General features: G+C 31.4%; 2 protein-coding genes across 2 annotated transcripts; both read right to left on the bottom strand.

Moving 5' to 3' along the window:
• Window positions 1–4,669: 4,669 nt before the first annotated feature.
• LOC127121400 (paired amphipathic helix protein Sin3-like 6) lies at window positions 4,670–6,070 on the bottom strand. Its single transcript, XM_051051891.1, has 4 exons — window positions 5,975–6,070; window positions 5,487–5,561; window positions 5,279–5,383; window positions 4,670–4,899 (listed from the first exon to the last, which is right to left on the bottom strand). The coding sequence occupies exons 2-4, from the start codon at window positions 5,556–5,558 to the stop codon at window positions 4,837–4,839; spliced, it is 240 nt and encodes a 79-aa protein (XP_050907848.1). The 5' UTR covers window positions 5,559–5,561; window positions 5,975–6,070; the 3' UTR covers window positions 4,670–4,836.
• An 8,415-nt stretch (window positions 6,071–14,485) lies between these two features.
• Window positions 14,486–15,866, bottom strand: LOC127121399 (paired amphipathic helix protein Sin3-like 6). Its single transcript, XM_051051890.1, has 4 exons — window positions 15,797–15,866; window positions 15,311–15,385; window positions 15,103–15,207; window positions 14,486–14,715 (listed from the first exon to the last, which is right to left on the bottom strand). Exons 2-4 carry the CDS (start codon window positions 15,380–15,382, stop codon window positions 14,653–14,655), a joined length of 240 nt encoding a protein of 79 aa, XP_050907847.1. The 5' UTR covers window positions 15,383–15,385; window positions 15,797–15,866; the 3' UTR covers window positions 14,486–14,652.
• Window positions 15,867–19,759: the final 3,893 nt, after the last annotated feature.

The raw sequence follows: 19,759 nt of genomic DNA, 5'->3' as shown, positions 1-19,759 counted from the left end.
CTTCACACCCAAACTCTGCTCCGATATCACATATGGATGTTTCAACTTCTTCTTGAATGCTACTACCAGTTTTCTCACACGGTAGAAAATGAGATTCAATGGACTTTCTGTAAGTTTCCATGGCAGTGTGAGGAACTCTTGGACATGAATGAAATGACTGTGACATGAATGAATATGTGTATGGATGAATGGAAACTTTCCAATGTGAATGAAATAATGTGAATGCAAATTTGAACATGATAAAAAATAAAAATGAAAATGTGAATGTAAATTTGAACATGATATATAAAAATAAAAATGGTATATAGATGGAAATCTCCTTGAAAAAGGAAAATGATGTTCCATGAGAGACAAAACATGGATTGAATTTAGACATGAGAATGACATTCCAATTGATTCTATCAAAATGTATCAAACATCTAAAGCCAAATGGAAAGGTAAAAATCTAATGATCATGGAATGGCAAGTAGTGACAATGTCTAAACAATCCGTGTAGGTGGATAGATTCATGACCAGATGAAATGGTCATGAGGAGGAGAAAAAATGGATGATTAATGGAAAAAATTTCAGGACCAAAATCAGGGTATGACAACATGCAAGTTACTTGAGGACAAACAACGGTTCAAGTTTGGAGTTGTGATGGAACTCTATCATTGCATGTTTTTGGTTGAAGAAACGGAATAAAACAAGTTAAATAGGAGAAAAATGAGGAATAAAGGCCAAAGAAATGTGCAAAAAATGACTAAGTATGAAGCAATAATGAATTAGTGAAAATCATGTGAAAAAAGGAGTAAAAGCATGCAGCTACTGGAATAATCACGTGCAGCATCACGATGCATCACATGCGTCATATAAAAGTAAATTCGGCATTATGTACATGATGTAGGTTATAACATGTGTGCTAGTAATTTTTATCGGCTTTTCCTAATGTGTTTATGATCATTCTGACTACTTTAAAAGGGGAAGTTTGATACTTTTTCAAGGGTTCTTCGATTTCTGACTGCAAGTGACGATTCATAACACTAAAGGGCATACTTGGAGAGCCATTGGAGGCCAGTTCTTCAAGGGATCTATTATGTAAACCTATTATTTGTATTTTGTATTGTAATTTTCATTATGAGTAGCTAACTCTCTTTAGGTTAGATTTTATGTGATGAACCTATTTTAATATTATTGAGACATACGTTTGATTTGCTATTGCATGAATAATTTGAGTTATAATTCTATTCAATTGCACCTTGTTCTTAATGCTTTTTATGTGAGATACTCCTTTAATCTTAACTTGGGCACATAGAGAATACTGACCATTAGTCTATATGTTGGACCTAGGGAAATTGTTATGCTTATGCCGGTTGAATAGGGATAGGATACCTCGATGTAGTGATTTAGGAATTAATGTTCTATCGCATTACCTAATCTTGCTTATGCTGGTGGACTAGGGTTAGAAAAATCCTAGTATACATTAGTGAGCTATACACCAAGGGGTTGGGTATAGCTCTTTTGTTAATTCTTCGTGGAATTATACTGACGATATCATTCATGTAATACATCGAACATTAATAGTACAGAAATATGGGATTCAATACAAAACCTGATCGCTTTCGTGTTATTGACATAACACTTTATTTTATTTTCACGGTTAAACTCCGAACCCCACCCTCCATTTAGTATTTTCTAAATATTGCACACTATTGTCTTGTGAAATAGAAGTCTTTGTGGATTCGATCTTTTTATTACTTCAACATTATTGGTACACTTGCCGAAAAGTCATCAACCTCCTCTCAAACCTTTCTCCTTTATTAGCTTCTGTTGTTTTTTCTCAAATTCGACTAGATATTCCCCCGTTTCCTTAAAAACAATTCAATTTGAAATGCCCAATAAATATCCTTTCACTCTCGTATAAAATATCTCTTTTAGTTTAGGATTCCAAGACCCTAAAACCTCACGAAATTCTAATGGTGTGTGGTCGATAGCGAGAGAGAACAATATGAAAACCTATCTCTCATCTGAAATAATGGACATACCGAAAATGGTGAGCATCAAGTTGCACACTAAACTCATCGAGGTTGAAGGTCCACGTGGTAAATTGGTTTGTGCTTCCAAGCATTTGAATCTAGATTTTCGAGTCCTTATAAAACAAAATGGAATCAAAAAGTTGAAGGTTTAAGATTTGTTTGGATACTAAAAGGTACCATTGTAAGATGTGGTTCATTTATGCTCATTAACCAACATTAACCATCTTTTTACACACCATTAATCAACTTTATTATAAATTTATATTATACATCGTATTGACATATTTTATGTAGTTTTGGTGTCATAGTTTCTGTCATGACTGAATCATAATGGATATTTCAAACATTTTGATAGATGATGGTATTATTCAAGAGGAAGATGTAGAAGTTGATTAATATAGCATCGTCGCGAGCTAAAGAATAGCGTCGTCGCGAGTTAAATAACAACACTATCGCGAGTTGAGATACACGTCATCTCTCCTTTGTTAAGAGAGGAAGAGCGCCAGAAAAACCATGTATTGAAAGAGGAAGAGGCACTACAAAATCGAGAGAAAACTTTGTGAGAGATAGTTTGCCACCAGGGATGAGAGAAAAACTAAAACTGAAATTTAAAATAAACACTTTAGTCTCTATTGATCAAATTGTCCTTATTTGTTTGGAAAATTACATAAAAACCAATATTTCTAAAAAGTATATACAATATAGTGTAAATGTTAGATGTCAAAATGTCATTTCTCTTTTTATTTATGGAATATATTGAAATTGCAAAAACAATGGAATATTTCTTGATAAATCTATTTTGCTAGATCTAATAAGCAAAAAAAAAAGTTTGAAATTGAATTACACAATAGTTATCCCATCCATTTGTTCGATGAGAAAAGAAATGATGCACCAACCGTGTAAAATAATTTTACACTGTTAATCAATGACGATCATGTATTCTACTATGTCGGACTAAAAATTTTAAATTACTTATATGACATGGAATAATGATATATTTCTATTGGATGACAGTGTAATTTTTTTTTACTCTTTCAGTACATCTTCATTAAACTCTTGTTTGATTGGGTTTTATAAAATTAAAGTGTTATTTTTAACATGGTATTGTCTATCGAATCCCAATCAGTTGAACCCATATAGTCTGGTAGGTTTTAAATATTTAATTAATACCAAGGAATAAACATGTTATTTTATTTGTATGCAACCATGGAGTATATTTTCCCAATTTGTGATTTGGCATATGTTTTGTAGAGTTTTTTTTTTGGGAATTTTCTATCTTAATTTGTCTATATTTGATAGTTGTATTAAGGATGAATTCATTTTATCTATGTAAATGATCCATGGCTTAAATGCATTTCTGTTTCTCTTAGTTTGATGTTTTTTAACTTTTAATCATTACATTTTAAAAACAAGAATTTTGGCATCGCAACTTTACTATTCTTGAAATTTCCATTACCCCCCTCAATTTTGTAGATGTGACATTAATAATTAAGATTAAAAATAAATTTTAAATGACATGACATGGATGAGTAGGATAATTTTTTACTTATTATTTTTTTAAAAAAAAATTAATTAATAATTAATCATTCTATCATTTTTATTATGTTTTCTTAAATATTAAATAATTAAATTATAAAAAATAAATGTTGAGCCTTAGCCCAATTCATCACTTGTCAACCCAAGACTCCAAAGATAAATGTAGTGTGTAACTACTTAGTTTAATGTACTTTTTTTTATCAACTGAGTCTCTACCATAAGATAAATAGTTGAACATAATACTAAACTTAAACGATAGTGAACGTGTATATACGTTTTAAAATATAAAGATAAAATTGAATTTATGGGTAATTGAGTTGAATTTATGGAAAGTTTGATGTTAATGATGAAAGAATTGATGTAGATGATGAAGAAGAGTTGTAGAATTAGTACAATAGCTTTAAGTTGTAAGCTGACCCCACGTTGTACTTTGCTTAAGGGTTTATATATGTTATATTATCATCAACTTGTAATTGGAATGCTTGACTGACACGTGAAAAATTGGGCTAAGACACAACATTTCTTTTTCATAATTTTATTATTTAATATTTCAAAAAAACTTAATAAAAATGATAGAATGATTAATTTATTAATTAATTATTTTAAAATAATAATAAATAATAAATTATTCTACTTGTTATGTCATTAAAAGTTTAATTTTAGTTCTAATCATCAATGTCACGTTTCCAAAATTGGAAAGAGACTGTAAAAATTTCAAGAATAGTAAAATTGAGAGATCCAAATGTTAGTTTTAAAATGGAGAGAATAAAAGTTAAAATACATCAAATTAAAGGAATGTATTTAAGTCAAAATCTATTTAGTTTTTTATATTAATATATTTTGTTTTTTTAAAAGTAAAAAAAACTATTTACAACAGCAAATTTTGTGAAAATCAATTGAGATCCTCCTAATAATCAATTAATACATCAAGTACTCGTCTACTTTCAATAATCAAAATTTTGATTTATATTGTCTCGTGATGGTGGAATGAAAACTTTTCTTTGCGAAATTATATTATAATTTTAGATTTATTTTATTGTTTACAATAATATTTTATAAATTTAGATTTATTTAAATATTTCACTTAATTTCATCAATAATAATTTTTACACAAAATCTTCACAAACTTAAATAATTTATTGGAACAAATGTTCAGCAAATCTTGCAAATTACAAACATTAAAATTGAATCTAAAATCATATTTTATCTCCATATTCGAGCCCTAAATTTTAATATTTGCAATATTTATTTTTTCTTGAATAACTCATACATATCAGCCGCCGAATCAAGGAAGAAAATTAGTAAACTCATCAATCAGATCATCATGGCCTTTGAAAAGCAAATTGACCTGAAAAAAAAAATCCAATTACAAATATAATGAGTATCACACAAGAAAAATGAGAAATAAAAAACTGAGTATAGTTTTAAAATTGTGTCAACATCTGCATATTTGTAAAATGATGTCAATTGTAACTGTGATCGACTGTCTAAAATTTACTTCAATAAAGATGCATAATAAAACCACAATATAAAACCTTGACATTAACATTATAACATATATTCTCATGATCTTAGATTTGATGTTAGGCTCAAATAATTTATGATATATAAAGTTTTGCTCGATTTTAAACATGATTCTACAAGTAGATGTTAGAATTGATCTTTTCAAATTAATTGATCTTAAGATTAGATATCAAAATTTTACAAAAATAAATATAAAAACATACCTCTTTAATGACATCGTCAAGACTCTTTTCCTTTTCTTTAAACGAGTCCAAGATGTCCAGAAACAATGGATAAACATGATGGTGATGAGGACGTTCAAATCGAGTCTATATTAAAAGAAACCACAAGCTAATAAAAAATAAAAAAGTTCAATTATTAATTTCACATTATAAATATATATGATTGCAAAGAGTCCATTATACAACTTACCTTCACCTTAGAAACATATTCCAAAGCATAATCAAAATCCACAGTTGGCTTCTTAGCACCTGTTCCTCCCATCTTCTGTGATTTTAAATCCATAAAACATTTATACTATTAGAAACGTCAATAATAAAATATTAAACAAGAAAATTGAGTTAAAATTTCAAAAAGTTAAAAATTACATCAAGGAGATAGCGGTTTAAACACAAGTGCAGATATGTATATTCATATCTCATTTCTAAACAAAATATAGCTTTTACTAAAGATTAGAAAAATCAAAAAGTTGAGGAAAAGAAATTAAAAATATTCAACATTCACCCCAATGTTTGATAAAGAACAAAATATGAGTAAAAAGTTATAGAAATTTACAAGAGCATACTCTATTAAAAAATAGTTTATTCAAAAATTAAAAGCAAAAAAAAAATTCAAATAGAAAATTAAAAGGTAAACAAACTAGCAGAATAATTTGATTTATTTCATAGTATTTTCTTAACCTTGGTCACCCCTTAGAAACTAATATGATTATCACACTTTCTGAATGAGACAATGAAAAAAAAGAAAATGATGTGAGTAAAATAATTCACCCTGAGATGATATATATAAGAGAATATAAAATAAAGTGTTGATTGAATTTTTTAATAAATAAATACTATTAACTGAGTCTTGTATATATTTATAAATATATTTTAAAAAATGGTATAAAAAACAATTTATTTCTATTTATTTGGATGTATAGGTCAAAGAATATATGTAATATATATTATTATATTACCTAGTTTCATTTTAGTATTATATTTTAAAAGATTAATTATTAACATACTATGAATCATGGTCTCATTCTGATATTAATTAATTTATTCGTAGTTAGGTCAAAATAATAATTAATTAATAAAATAATATTTTCTTCCATTAACATAAATAATTATGACTATAGAAAATAGGTTTTTTTACAAAAATAACCCACTTTTTAAAGGAAATTCTCAAAATTCCCCTGATTTCAAAAAAAATCCCAAAATACCCCACTTTAAGGAGGAGCCGCCAATTGAATTGGAGACTCCTCTTAAAACTTGAATGGAGGCGCCAATTGGATTGGGTAGGGCAGGTTCCTTAGCCAATCCAATTGGCGCCCCTGTGTAGGTTTTAAGAGGAGTCGCCAATTCAATTGGAGACTCCTCATAAAATGCATTTTTTGTCTTATAAATAGATGCGTTGTGTGACTAATTGTTCCACATCTCATATAATCATTTGACAATCATGTTTGGTGTTCGTCGCCGATACGGAAAGGTGATTTATGCGAGAGACAAACCTCAAATGTTGATGCTGTTTTGGAACATCACCACGTTCGATCAAATGAAGAGGGAGCTAGTTCGTTGGTTAGATGGGAAAATACCAGAAGGGGAAAAAATCAGAAGTATTAAGAGACTTGACAGTATCTTTGGTTGGGTGCGAATGAAGACTGATAAGGATGTTAGGGAAATGATGTTCGGTCGAGACGACATCAATTTGATTGTTGTAATCAGTTAGAAATATATATGTTTTTAGATGTTTTATACTGATGTTTGTTGTGAACCTCGTTGTAACAAAAACTTAATGATATATAATGATTGAAGGTTACAGAAATACAATGTTACAAAAAGCTTAAGACCTAGATGATGCTCCTCGATTGGGACAGTTGTTCTTGTTGTGTCCTGGTTGACGACAAATACTACATAATCTTATCATTTTATCTGTGGAATCCATCTTTGTTCTGATACGTGTGCTGTTTGGCCTTCCTTTCTTCTTTCTACGCATCTCGTCATTGTGCCAAACAATATCACCTTCATATGGAGGCCAGTAATCCTCCATTGGTAGTACTGAGAAGCTTTGAGTATATACATTCATGATGGTGTTGGCCTTGTACACATCAGATAAATGGCTGTAAGCGTCTTAACGAGTATAAGCGCATGCTGTTATGATATAGGAGTAAGGTATGCGGAAGGCCTGGAATTTTCCACAATCACACCAACTTCTGTTTAGTCTAACAGCGTAGGCTAAATTTGGTCTCCCCTCGTTGTGGTCCATTGTTTCCTGGACGCTGAAATTTTGTCTATGACGGTCAAAGACTGTTACAGCGTGTGAGCTAGCTTTGATGCTCTCCTCTTTCATGACCTTCATGCAACACCCACTGAATACTTGCCCGGACATTAACATCGCACTCCATCTTTCACCTCTGATTTCGAACATAGAAGCCAACCTATAATAGGTTGATCTTACCAAGGCGGTTATCAGCAGATTTTGAATTCCTTTGAATACCCCGTTCATGCATTCCACAATGTTTGTTGTCATGTGGCCCCATCGACAACCTCTGTCAAATGCCCTTGTCCACTGCTCTACTGGTATGTTATTTAGCCATCTCACTGCATCTTTATTAGACAGTCTAATTTCATCACGATAATATTGAAATGACGGTTGAGTTAAAGCATACCCAGCATTCACCACCTTCTTGCGAAGATTCTTATCTTTTATAGCACGCATGAAGTTTTGTGCAATGTGTCTGATACTGTAGACATGGGTAGAAGGAGGATCATGCCATCCGTTGTCATGGTTGTTATAGGCACTCTCAATAGCAGCATGTCTATCAGAAATCAAACAAAGATTGGCTTGTGGAGCCACATGCGTTTTGAGATGTCGAAGAAAGAAACCTCATCCACCGGTCGTTTCACCTTCAACAGGAGCAAAGGCAATGGGAAAGACATTGTTGTTGCCGTCTTATGCAACCGCCATGAGCAAAGTACCCTTGTATTTTGCGTATAACCAAATGCCATCAATTTGAATAATAGGTTTGCAGAATGCGAAACCTTTGATGCACTGGTCAAATGCCCAAAAGAGACGGTGAAATATTATATTACCTGTAGCACAGGTTCCGTCTGGCATCATCGCTGGCAATGTCTCCATAATTACCACAGTTCCTGGGACATATGTTTTTAGTTCCCATAAAAATTGTGGCAATTCCTTGTATGAATCCTCTCAGTTGTCGAAAACTTGTTCAACAACCTTTGTCCTTGCAATCCAGGCTTTCTTGTAAGATGGAGTATAATTATATGTTATTCTGATATGGGATATAATTATACTCACCTTCACTGATGTATCTTTATTAACCAACGGCAGAATGTCTTGACATATCAAAGCTGCACTTAGTTTACGGTGATCTTGTTCAACGTTAGTTGCAATGCAACTGTGCGGTGGGTCTATTGAAGCGATCTCGCAAGAGTCGTTTTTCTTCTTGTAAGACGCAGCCAAACGAAACTTACAAAGCACGTTACGACATTCGATAACATACCTTCTAGAATCAGTGCGTTTCACTGTAAAGTCAGCAGAGTTGTTCATGTGGAATTTTTTTATTTCCAGAACACATTCTTCTTTGGTACGAAACATGTCTGCCACCTTTAATTCGCCTTCTGATCTCGGATACAGATTATAGAAAACACTGTTGGATGTTTCATCGTCGTGAAGATCTATATTTGTCATATGTTGAGGCGGATTGTAGACATGACTAGGAGGTATTGGTGGTGGTTGATCATCATCTTCACCATTGTTGTTCAGCATGTGATCAACCTGTATCTCGGTCTCCTCTTCTTCTTCATCAACGATGTCCACTTCTGCTTTTGCTTCTGCTTCTGGGTTGACGTCATCTGACCATTGTCGATCATCTTCACCAGATTCATCCTGACCGGTTAGTTGAGACTGTTGAGATGGTATACATGGTTGAAGAGTAATGTACAACTCAATACAATTGCAGCCTGAATGTTCATGACTAATAAACATGTATTCAACATCTTCATCGTCTCATACCTTAAGGGGGAAATACTTGCATTGATCATTCTCAAAAAATATTGGATTTTGATATGTGATCTTTGACACAATACCCGATCCTATAAAGGATTGTATTCTTTTTTTCAAATGCAAGAAGGTTGCATTTCTCTTGATCGTGAGTCTAACGGTATCGGTGTTTCAAAAACAAAAACCATGTAGCTCAGACTCTATGTTTCACCATTGCAGTGAACGTTGACACTGTATAATGATGAAGATGAAATTGTGTAGATGAAAACTATTTTCTTACTGCAGATGAATGTGAGTGAAGTGTCTTGGATGTTGATAGTAAGACACTTAAATAGAGGAGTGAAGTGTCTCACATGCTAGCTAGTTCGGAGTGACGTGTCGCACATGCAAGCTACTCCGAAATGACGTGTCGCACATGCAAGCTACTCCGAAATGATATGTCAACCATGCAAGCTACTAAGAAGTGACATGTTCAGCATGCAAGACACAAGACAGCCACGTGTCAGACATGTAGACACACACTCCAAATGAATTGGCGCCCCCACTCATTCCTTGCACATGGGCGCCAATTCAAGTGGAGACACCATGCGTTCAGACCTCGAAACCAAGCAATCAGACCTAGGTCTTGCATGCATGTCCCTATTGAGGCGCCAATTTGAATGGCGACCCCTCTTAAAGGTTGTACATGGTCGCCAATTCAAGTGGAGACACCATGCAAGCACAACTTTTCATGCTCCCATCCATTTTCCTATAAATACATCCACTCCATCAACACTTCTTCCACACCATCACTCTCACTACTTCTTCTACAATACTTCTTCTACAATTTCATCTGCAACAACTTCTTGTAGTTTCATCTACACCAACCCCCCGACAAAATGTCTATCCTCACAATGGGCGAAGCACATAGAGGAACGGTTGCAAACATCGTAACATATGTAAGTTTTTTCTTTTGTTAACTTTTTATTTTTCATCTTCACCAACCCCCTTTTATTTTGACATACCAACTTAGTCAAGTTTTTTATTCTTTCTTTTATAGGATGTATCAAGGTTCCGAACTCGGTTCCACGAATATGTCCATATGGACCCGATGATTCAACCTTATGTTGAACTCGCCGATTTTGGTCATATTAGCAAGATTTTGTCTTGGTCCATAGATAACAAATTCATTCTAGCTTTATGCGAAAGATGGAGACCAGAGACACACACATTTTTGTTCCCAACCGGTGAGTGTACCGTGACATTAGAAGACGTTACATGCTTTTAGGACTACCCATTGAAGGTAAGGTTGTTAATGGTAAGACCAACTATGCAAATTCAATTTGCATGGAGCTCTTAGAAACTGATTTGTTAGATGATAATGCAAGAGGTCAAGGTATACTACTCTCACGCCTTAAGTCGTACTATAATAGTTTATACTTAGATGAGCATTCTACTGAAGATGCTTGAATAATAAAAACTAGGTGTTACATTATGCTGTTAATTGACTCGTTTTTATTTCCCGAAGGTAGTGGTTCTAGCATGCATATTATGTACTTACCTCTACTTAGACATGTAGATAGAATAGGAAGTTATAGTTGGGGATCTGCTTGTCTAGCCTATCTCTATAGCTCCTTGTGCAAAAACTCACACAAAGACACATCTACATTTTCTAGATGTGTTGTTTTGCTACAAGCATGGGGTTGGTCAAGACTACCGTCTCTAGCACCCGTCAATAACAACCTTTTCACATTTCCGTATGCACAAAAGTAAGTTGTTTAAATTGCTATATCTTTACTTACTTCTTCAAAGGTTATTACCTCTAACTAATATTTTTTGACTTTTTGGTGTAGATGGTCTGCACGTGGTATAAGTTACAACAGATGGCCAAGACACTGTATTACTCAGTATCGCAACCTGTTGGATCACATTCGACCGACAGACGTAAGGAAAATAACTTAATTATTTTGTTATATTTTGTTAACTTCTTCTACATTGACTATAATCCTATCTTCTTTCACATTTCAGTTCATTTGGCGTCCATACCTTAATTTGGATCATGATCATGAGGTCAACGCTGAAGACGCGGCCGTATGGACTGCATGCACACCGATAATATGGTTCACAACTGTGGAGATGCACAACAGTGATCGTGTCAAGCTGTAGTTCGGTATGCTTCAAAATATCCCAGATCCCCCAGCTAGCCTAGGAGAATGGCATCTGCGCAAAGTTAACGATCAATGGAACTTCAATCCATGGCAAAGCTTCGTAAGATCGGAGTGTCGCAAATGGAAGCACCATCATGACCATGTGTTAACTGAGGCAGTCATGCCAACTGAAGAATAACCAAGTCGTACTTATATGGCTTGGTACAGATCAATTGGTTTTCAATTCATCGCCGAGGATATGTACTTGTACGACCCACGCCAGATGACTTACACACCTGACACCTCAACATCAAACCCCCAACAACAGTGTCAGATCGGATACACACAACCCCCTGTCCGTCAAACGTTTCGTTCAACCAACACACAAACATACAACCAAAACATTCCATACACCCAACCCCAATACCAAGAGCATACCCCATACCACCACCAACAAATTGACCATCAACCTGAGACTCAACATCGCTTCGCACCCACCCCATCACCCTATCAAAGTCGCCTAAGCCAGAACATCCAACGATCATTCAACACCAACCGCCCTTCCTCCTACCATAGCCAAGAAGCCCAAACCTCACAAAACCAAAACATCCAACAACCCTATCTCTACCAAACACCCAACAACCTTTCCAACCTTTCCTCGACGCATCGTTCACACCCATGTCTCCCTTCAACCGTCCTGGTCGCCCATCAATGAGTCAACCACATCCCAACTTCTCTGGCATGGGTCATGAGCTCAGCTACGGCGGTACACCATCGATGCATACTGAAGACTATGCCGAATTATCTGACTACCTCAACAGACCTTCTCCTATAGTTGGTAGTGACGCTCCTGGCCCCTCAGATGATCAAACACCGGTACCGAATCGTCAACGTGGGTTAGGGTAGCTAGAGGATGTGGGACCGGAGGTCGGTTAGGTGATCCCGGTCATCACCATTAGGTTTCTTTGTGTAAACGGAAAATTTTATTAATATCAAGTGGTCTTATATCAAATTTATCTATCACTTATACCATAAAACACAAAAAAATGCATTTTATGAGGAGTCTCCAATTGAATTGGTGACTCCTCTTAAAACCTACATAGGGGCGCCAATTGGATTGGCTAGGGCACCTGCCCTAGCCAATTTGGCGCCTCCATTCAAGTTTTAAGAGGAGTCTCCAATTCAATTGACTTATCCTCCTAAAAGTGGGGTATTTTGGGATTTTTTTTGAAACCAGGGGTATTTTGGAAATATCCTTGAAAAAGTGGGTTATTTAGGTAAAAAAACCTAGAAAATAATTATTGCGTGTGTGGTGGGAACCCTATACATCAACAAAAAAATTTAGAAAAAAATTAACAAATGTAAAAATTAACTAACCCAAGTCTATCCCTTATCAAACAACTCTTCAAACAAATTGGTATGGAATCTCATCTTGAATGTAAGAACATGCATTTGTTATATCATCGACATATTTATTTTATTCACAATAAATGTGATACATTTTAAAACTGATGGGCTTAATAGTTTGAAGATAACTTTTCTTAAGCTTCCCAACAATGATAATATTAATGAATGTTTGTATGAAAAGAAAGGAATCACTTTCAAGTTAAAGTGGTTTTCATCCTCTCCCAGAGAGACACTCTATAGGAAAAAAATAGTATATTTATTGATTTATATATATATATATTAAATTCAATGCTTCAAATAATTTTGTGATACTTACATTGACTTTCTCAAAAATAATCAACATTAGTCTATTAACTTATGTGTACACCTTATATTAAAACACAAATCAAAACACCATTCATTCTTTGACTTTTTGTCTATCAAAATCTCATTTTCACTTTTCCTAATTCTCCAATATCACGTTATAGTAATGAATATTGAATCAGAATATATAAATTAAAAATAAGAATTCTCTTTTCAGTATTTTTATTATTTTTCAATAATAAAAATAATATTTAAAATTGTTCCCAATTAAATGCAATAATTAATATAATAAATATTTAAATTTTGTATTATTACCATTATAAATGAAAAATTAAAAATTAATTGAATTCTATTACATTATAGTTTTGACTATCCATCTCTAATTTAATTTAATTTTTAATTTTCATTACTAAACAATAAAATCACATCAAATTTACAACTATTTATTTCATAATAATAATAAGAAATCATCAATTTCATTGTGAACTAAATTAAAATATTTATTAACTATACAAATTTAATAAAAACCTTAATTAAAATTATAATCAAACAGTTACACTACACTTCCTTTTCACCACTAATATTATCATTTTAATATACTATATTACTAATAAAAAATTATAAATAATGAATATAATGTAATTAAAAATGTCATAAAAATTAAAAAATAAATATAATAAACAATTTAAATTTTCATTATTAACATTATTATTGAAAATTGAAAAATGAATATGAATAATAAATATATTATTTTATTTCTAAACATTAATAAAATTAATATATATAATATTTTATACTAAATATAAATAGCACATAATAAATAATAAATTATTCTACTTGTTACGTGATTAAAAGTTTAATTTTAGTTCTAATCATAATGTCGTTTGGAAAATTGGATGGAGACCATAAAAATTTCAAAGATAGTAAAATTGAGAGATCTAAATATTAGTTTTTAAGTAAAATTGAGAGATCTAAATATTAGTTTTTAAATGGAGAGAATAAAAGTTAAAATACATCAAATTAAAGGAATGTATTTAAGTCAAAATCTATTTAGTTTTTTATATTAATATATTTTGTTTTTTTAAAAGAAAAAAATCTATTTATAACAGCAAATTTTGTGAAAATCAATTGAGATCCTCCTAATAACCAATTAATACATCAGGTACTCATCTACTTTCAATAATCAAAATTTTGATTTATATTGTTTCCTGATAGTGGAATGAAAACTTTTCTTTGCGAAATTATATTATAATTTTAGATTTATTTTATTGTTTAAAATAATACTTTATAAAAGATAGATTTATTTAATTATTTCACTTAATTCATCAATAATAATTTTTACACAAAATCTTCACAAACTTAAATAATTTATTGGAACAAATGTTCAGCAAATCTTGCAAATTACAAACATTAAAATTGAATATAATATCATATTTTATCTCCATATTCAAGCCCTAAATTTTAATATTTGTAATATTTATTTTTTCTTAAATAACTCATACATATCAGCCGCCGAATCAAGGAAGAAAATTAGTAAACTCATCAATTAGATCATCATGGCCTTTGAAAAGCAAATTAACCTGAAAAAAAAATCCAATTACAAATATAATAAGTATCACACAAGAAAAATGAGAAATAAAAGACTGAGTATAATTTTAAAATTGTGTCTACATCTGCATATTTGTAAAATGATCTCAATTATAATGGTAATTATGATCGACTCTCTAAAATTTACTTCAATAAAGATGCATAATAAAACCACAATATAAAACCTTGACATTAACATTATAACATATGTTCATATGATCTTAGATTTGATGTTAGGCTCAAATAATTTATGATATATAAAGTCTTGCTCGATTTAAAACATGATTCTACAAGTAGATGTTAGAATTGATCTTTTCAAATTAATCGATCCTAGGAATAATAGATATCAAAATTTTACAAAAATAAATATAAAAATGTACCTCTTTAATGACATCGTCAAGACTCTTTTCGTTTTCTTTAAACGAGTCCAGAATGTCCAGAAACAATGGATAAACATGATGGTGATAAGGACGATCAAATCGAGTCTATATTAAAAGAAACCATAAGCTAATAAGAAATAAAAAAGTTCAATTATTAATTCCACATTGAAAATATATATGATTGCAAAGAGTCCATCATACAACTTACCTTCACCTTAATAACATATTCCAAAGCATAATCAAAATCCACAGTTGGTTTCTTAGCACCTGTTCCTCCCATCTTCTGTGATTTTAAATTCATAAAATATTTATACTATTAGAAGCGTCAATATAAAATACTAAACAAGAATATTGAGTTAAAATTGAAAAAAAGTTAAAAGCTACATCACGAACATAACGGATTAAACACAATTGCATATGTATATTCATATCTCATTTCTAAACAAAATATAGGTTTCACTAAAGATTAGAAAAATCAAAAAGTTTAAGAAAAGAAATTAAAAACATTCAACATTCAACCAAATATTTGATAAAGAACAAAATATGACTAACAAGTTATGGAAACAAGAGCATACTCTATTAAAAAATAGCTTATTCAAAAACTAAAAGCAAAAAAAGTTTCAAATAGAAAATTAACATGTAAAGAAACTAGGAGGAAAAAATAATTTGATTTATTTCATAGTATTTTCTTAACCTTGATCACCCCTTAGAAACTAATATGAATATCACACTTTCTGAACGAGATAATGAAAAAAAGAAAATGAAGTGAGTAAAACAATTCACCTTGAGATGATATATATAAGAGAATATAAAATAATATTGACTGGATTTTTTAATAAATAATTACTATTAAATGACTCTTGTATATATTTATAAATTATTTTGAAAAATGGTATAAAAAACAATTTATTTCTATTTATTTGGATGTATAGGTCAAGGAATATATGTAATATATATTATTATATTACCTAGTTTCATTTTAGTATTATATTTTAAAAGATTAATTATTAACATACTATGAATCATGGTCTCGTTCTGATATTATAATTAATTTATTCATAGTTAGGTCAAAATAATAATTAATTGATAATAATATTTTCTTTCATTAACATAAATAATTATGACTATAGAAAATAATTATTGTGTGCGTGGAGGGAACCTTATACATCAACAAAAACATTAAGAAAAATATTAACAAAAATAAAAATTAACTAACTCAAGTCTATCCCTTATGAAACAATTCTTCAAACAAATTGGTATGGAATCTCATCTTGAATGAAAAACATGCATTTGTTATACTATCGGCATATTAATTTCATTCACAATAAATGTGATACACTTTAAAACTGATGGGCCTAATAGTTTGAAGATTCGGTTTGGATAAAAGCTTCCCATGATAAATGATAATATTAAGGGTGACAAAATGGATGAATTGGATGAATATGGATTAAATCGTTAATGGATGAATCAAAACAATTCATTAGGCCACTAATAATCCACTAAAAGTTTCTTAAAAACATTCAATCAAATACATCTATTAAGAATAAAATTCATCTAATCCATCTATTATCATATTTTTAGTGGATGGATATCCATCCATCCATTTTTTTTTCTTTGAAAAAAAAATATTTTTTTTGAAAAATCAATTTTTTTATTTTTGGAAAAAATCACTTGTTTTTCAGAAAAAAAAAATATTTTTTTGTATTTTAATGAAAAAATTCAATTTTTCAATACTAGAAAGTCGGTCAATTTTCCTCTCAGTTGCTATAATACACTACTATAAATAATACATCTAAATTGCTCCCAAGGATAATAAATTATTCATTTACCTCGATTTTAAGTAATAACGGAGAGATAAAATCTCATTTTTTGCCTGTATCATTTTCACTGCCTCTATCATTTTCACTGACCGATATAATTTTTCCTGTAATATTTTCACTGACCTATATCATATCATTATAAATCTATTAACCAATGAATATAAGATTTACATTATTTTAAATCTTAATTTCACCTTCCTGTATCAGTATTTACACATAACCTACAAAATATGCGACAGAATTGAAACATATCATATCATTTAAAACAAGGTTAGAATTTTACACTGTTCTGATAATCAATATAGAATACACATATTTACATATTTGCACACAAAAAATTAAGAAAATTTACACATTTACAATCAAGAAAAAACTATTGTTTTAAAGAAACATAACATGATAAAAAGACTCAGACCCAACGTGATCAGATGTAATTCATATCTTATTTTGAGTATGATGTTTTGTTGTTAAACTCCTATAATTAGAATAAAAATTAAATTATGATAAGCTAACAAAAACAACATGAACTTAAAAAGATATTGATTAAGTTAATACCTTATGCTTCATCCATCCATTTGTAATTCTTGTGGCGATAATATAGAGCACGTATGTCATAACATAGTATCCACATGAATGGTTGTCGGGTTGTTTTCGCCACTACAAATAATTTTCATATATTTATATCACACAAATAATATAATTTTAAAAAGAAAAATTAATACACTTACTTTTGGGGAAACATATATTTGCTTTTTACCAAGTATATTATGTTTGATTGCATTATACTCCTCCATCGCTCTACACATGTCAGTTAAAATTAAACATGAATCAAAACTATTCAACTCTAAAGTTAAAAATAATACCACTTACTCATTCAAAGTGTTAACCACATCTTCGGGAAGTTCAGAGTGCAACGAGCAAAACACAACTATAGTATTTTTTTTTTGGGACATATAACAATTAGTTGCCAATGTAAATTGCATAAACATTCAGAATAGTTAATTTTTATAAAATTTATTTATAAATGAAAACACAAATTAATATCTTACTTATAGTAAAACGGGGCCAAATAACAATCTTTGATGTTCCCTTTTAACTTATCTTTTAGTAAATAAGGATATTGTTTCCTGTTGAACCGCGACTAAGACCAATGTGCGCCAAATCTAAGATGCAATACTTGTTTTGAAGTTTCGTTTCAACACATAACTCATGGAAGTACCTGCAAGAGAAAATATTTATGTTAAAGTAGAAGAACGTATGAATATAAATAGATATCAACATAAGAATTATACTTACAAGGACCAAATTTGTAATACAAAATTATCTAGGTACACATTTTCCAACAAAAATTCATGGACATAAATCCTTGAAAGTATGAATAACTGAGTTGAATCATGACTTAATGTAATACCCATGCATGGGTCTAGAATATTGTCAATGGTCATTCTTAGTCTCTCAATGTTATCTACTTTTGACGGTGTGGGTTCAATACTGTCATGGTTGGCAGAAAGACTATCTTTCGCACTTGTACCACTCGTAACTTTTTGAATTTCATTCTCTCGAATCTCTAACTGATTTGAATTTGTGTAACTTAATAGACCCAATAAATTCAATTTATGCGTCATAAAAATAACATAAATACAATCCAAAATTAAAATACACAAACAATAATAACAACAACACACAACTTATATCTCAAGCACATCGCGGATACACTTCTTGGACACATTCTCCTCAGTCATCCTCTCTCACTCCTCCTGCTCCTTCTGGACACGCTCCCGCACCGTCTACAACAACTTTTCCCTCTCCTCCTCCAACTTCCTATCATGCTCCTCCCTCCACCTCTTCTTCTCCTCCTCAAACTTCTTCATATCCTCCTCCAACTTCCTTTTCTGCTCCTCCATCCACCTCTTCCTCTCCTCCTCCAACTTCCTATCCTACTTCTCCATTTCCTTCTCCAACTCAACAACAACAATATCTTTAATCTCTTTCTTACGGGTTTTCTCTCTAGATGATTTAGATGGTCCAAAATATACCTTGAAGTCAATGGCTCTTCCAAGACCAGGGACACACCCATGATGCTCTTTGGTTCCAATCACTTCTACCAAGATGTCATGACAATCTTCTGAAGAGGCCAACTTCGGTTTGTTAAACCAGATCATCCTACAACACATATGAAATTTCATCTTTAACAAATTGATTTAACTAAAATAAATATTGTTTAAAAAAGTATCCACTTAAAATCCTTTGAACAACTTTGCGCATATCATCTTATGTGAACTCGTCGTCTTTTCTTTGATGTTCCATATTCCATTTCTCGTGGCGTGATACGCAATCTTCATCCATTAAAAATTTCTAAACCTTCTTTCATAACTTGAACTTACACAAACTTATTTTCGTAATAACTTGGATGAAAAAGGGGATGGTCTCGAGCCTTAGATTTCTCTCCTCGAATGTTTTGAATACGAGTTCTCTTACTCGGTCATTCGAGTATTTATCATCCATTCAAAATACCTTAACATTATCCAAATCCTTTTGCAAATAAGGGTGAAAAGGGAGATGGCCTTGAGTCTTCGATTTCTCTCCTTGATTGTTTGGATACGAGTTCCCTTACTCGGCTATTAGAGAAATCGTAATCCAACAAAACACTTAACCAATCAAACCTTTTGTCTCGCTCCCGTGCGATCTAAGACTTTTTTCGAAAATAACATTGTTTAGTCCGTTCTAATGCGAATATAAACTAGTGCTCAATCCTCCGCCGAGAGTAGACATGTCAATATTTATCCATTAGAATGCGATCTAAACATTTGTTCATTAAAAAACACAAACCAACAAAT

This window comes from Lathyrus oleraceus, chromosome 2 (assembly GCF_024323335.1).
Source record: "Lathyrus oleraceus cultivar Zhongwan6 chromosome 2, CAAS_Psat_ZW6_1.0, whole genome shotgun sequence".
NCBI classification, from domain to species: domain Eukaryota; kingdom Viridiplantae; phylum Streptophyta; class Magnoliopsida; order Fabales; family Fabaceae; genus Lathyrus; species Lathyrus oleraceus.
The sequence above is the reverse complement of the archived record's forward strand: the minus strand, read 5'-3'. Positions and strand labels throughout refer to the sequence as shown.

What these genes read in the sequence shown, in the direction of transcription:
- LOC127121400 (XM_051051891.1), bottom strand. Translation starts at nt 5,558, where the DNA reads ATGGGAGGAACAGGTGCTAAGAAGCCAACTGTGGATTTTGATTATGCT. An exon ending in AATATGTTTCTAAGGTGAAG is followed by an intron (nt 5,384 to 5,486) that starts GTAAGTTGTATA and finishes CTTTTAATATAG; the next exon opens with ACTCGATTTGAACGTCCTCA. An exon ending in TTGACGATGTCATTAAAGAG is followed by an intron (nt 4,900 to 5,278) that starts GTATGTTTTTAT and finishes TTTTTTTTTCAG; the next exon opens with GTCAATTTGCTTTTCAAAGG.
- LOC127121399 (XM_051051890.1), bottom strand. Translation starts at nt 15,382, where the DNA reads ATGGGAGGAACAGGTGCTAAGAAACCAACTGTGGATTTTGATTATGCT. An exon ending in AATATGTTATTAAGGTGAAG is followed by an intron (nt 15,208 to 15,310) that starts GTAAGTTGTATG and finishes CTTTTAATATAG; the next exon opens with ACTCGATTTGATCGTCCTTA. An exon ending in TTGACGATGTCATTAAAGAG is followed by an intron (nt 14,716 to 15,102) that starts GTACATTTTTAT and finishes TTTTTTTTTCAG; the next exon opens with GTTAATTTGCTTTTCAAAGG.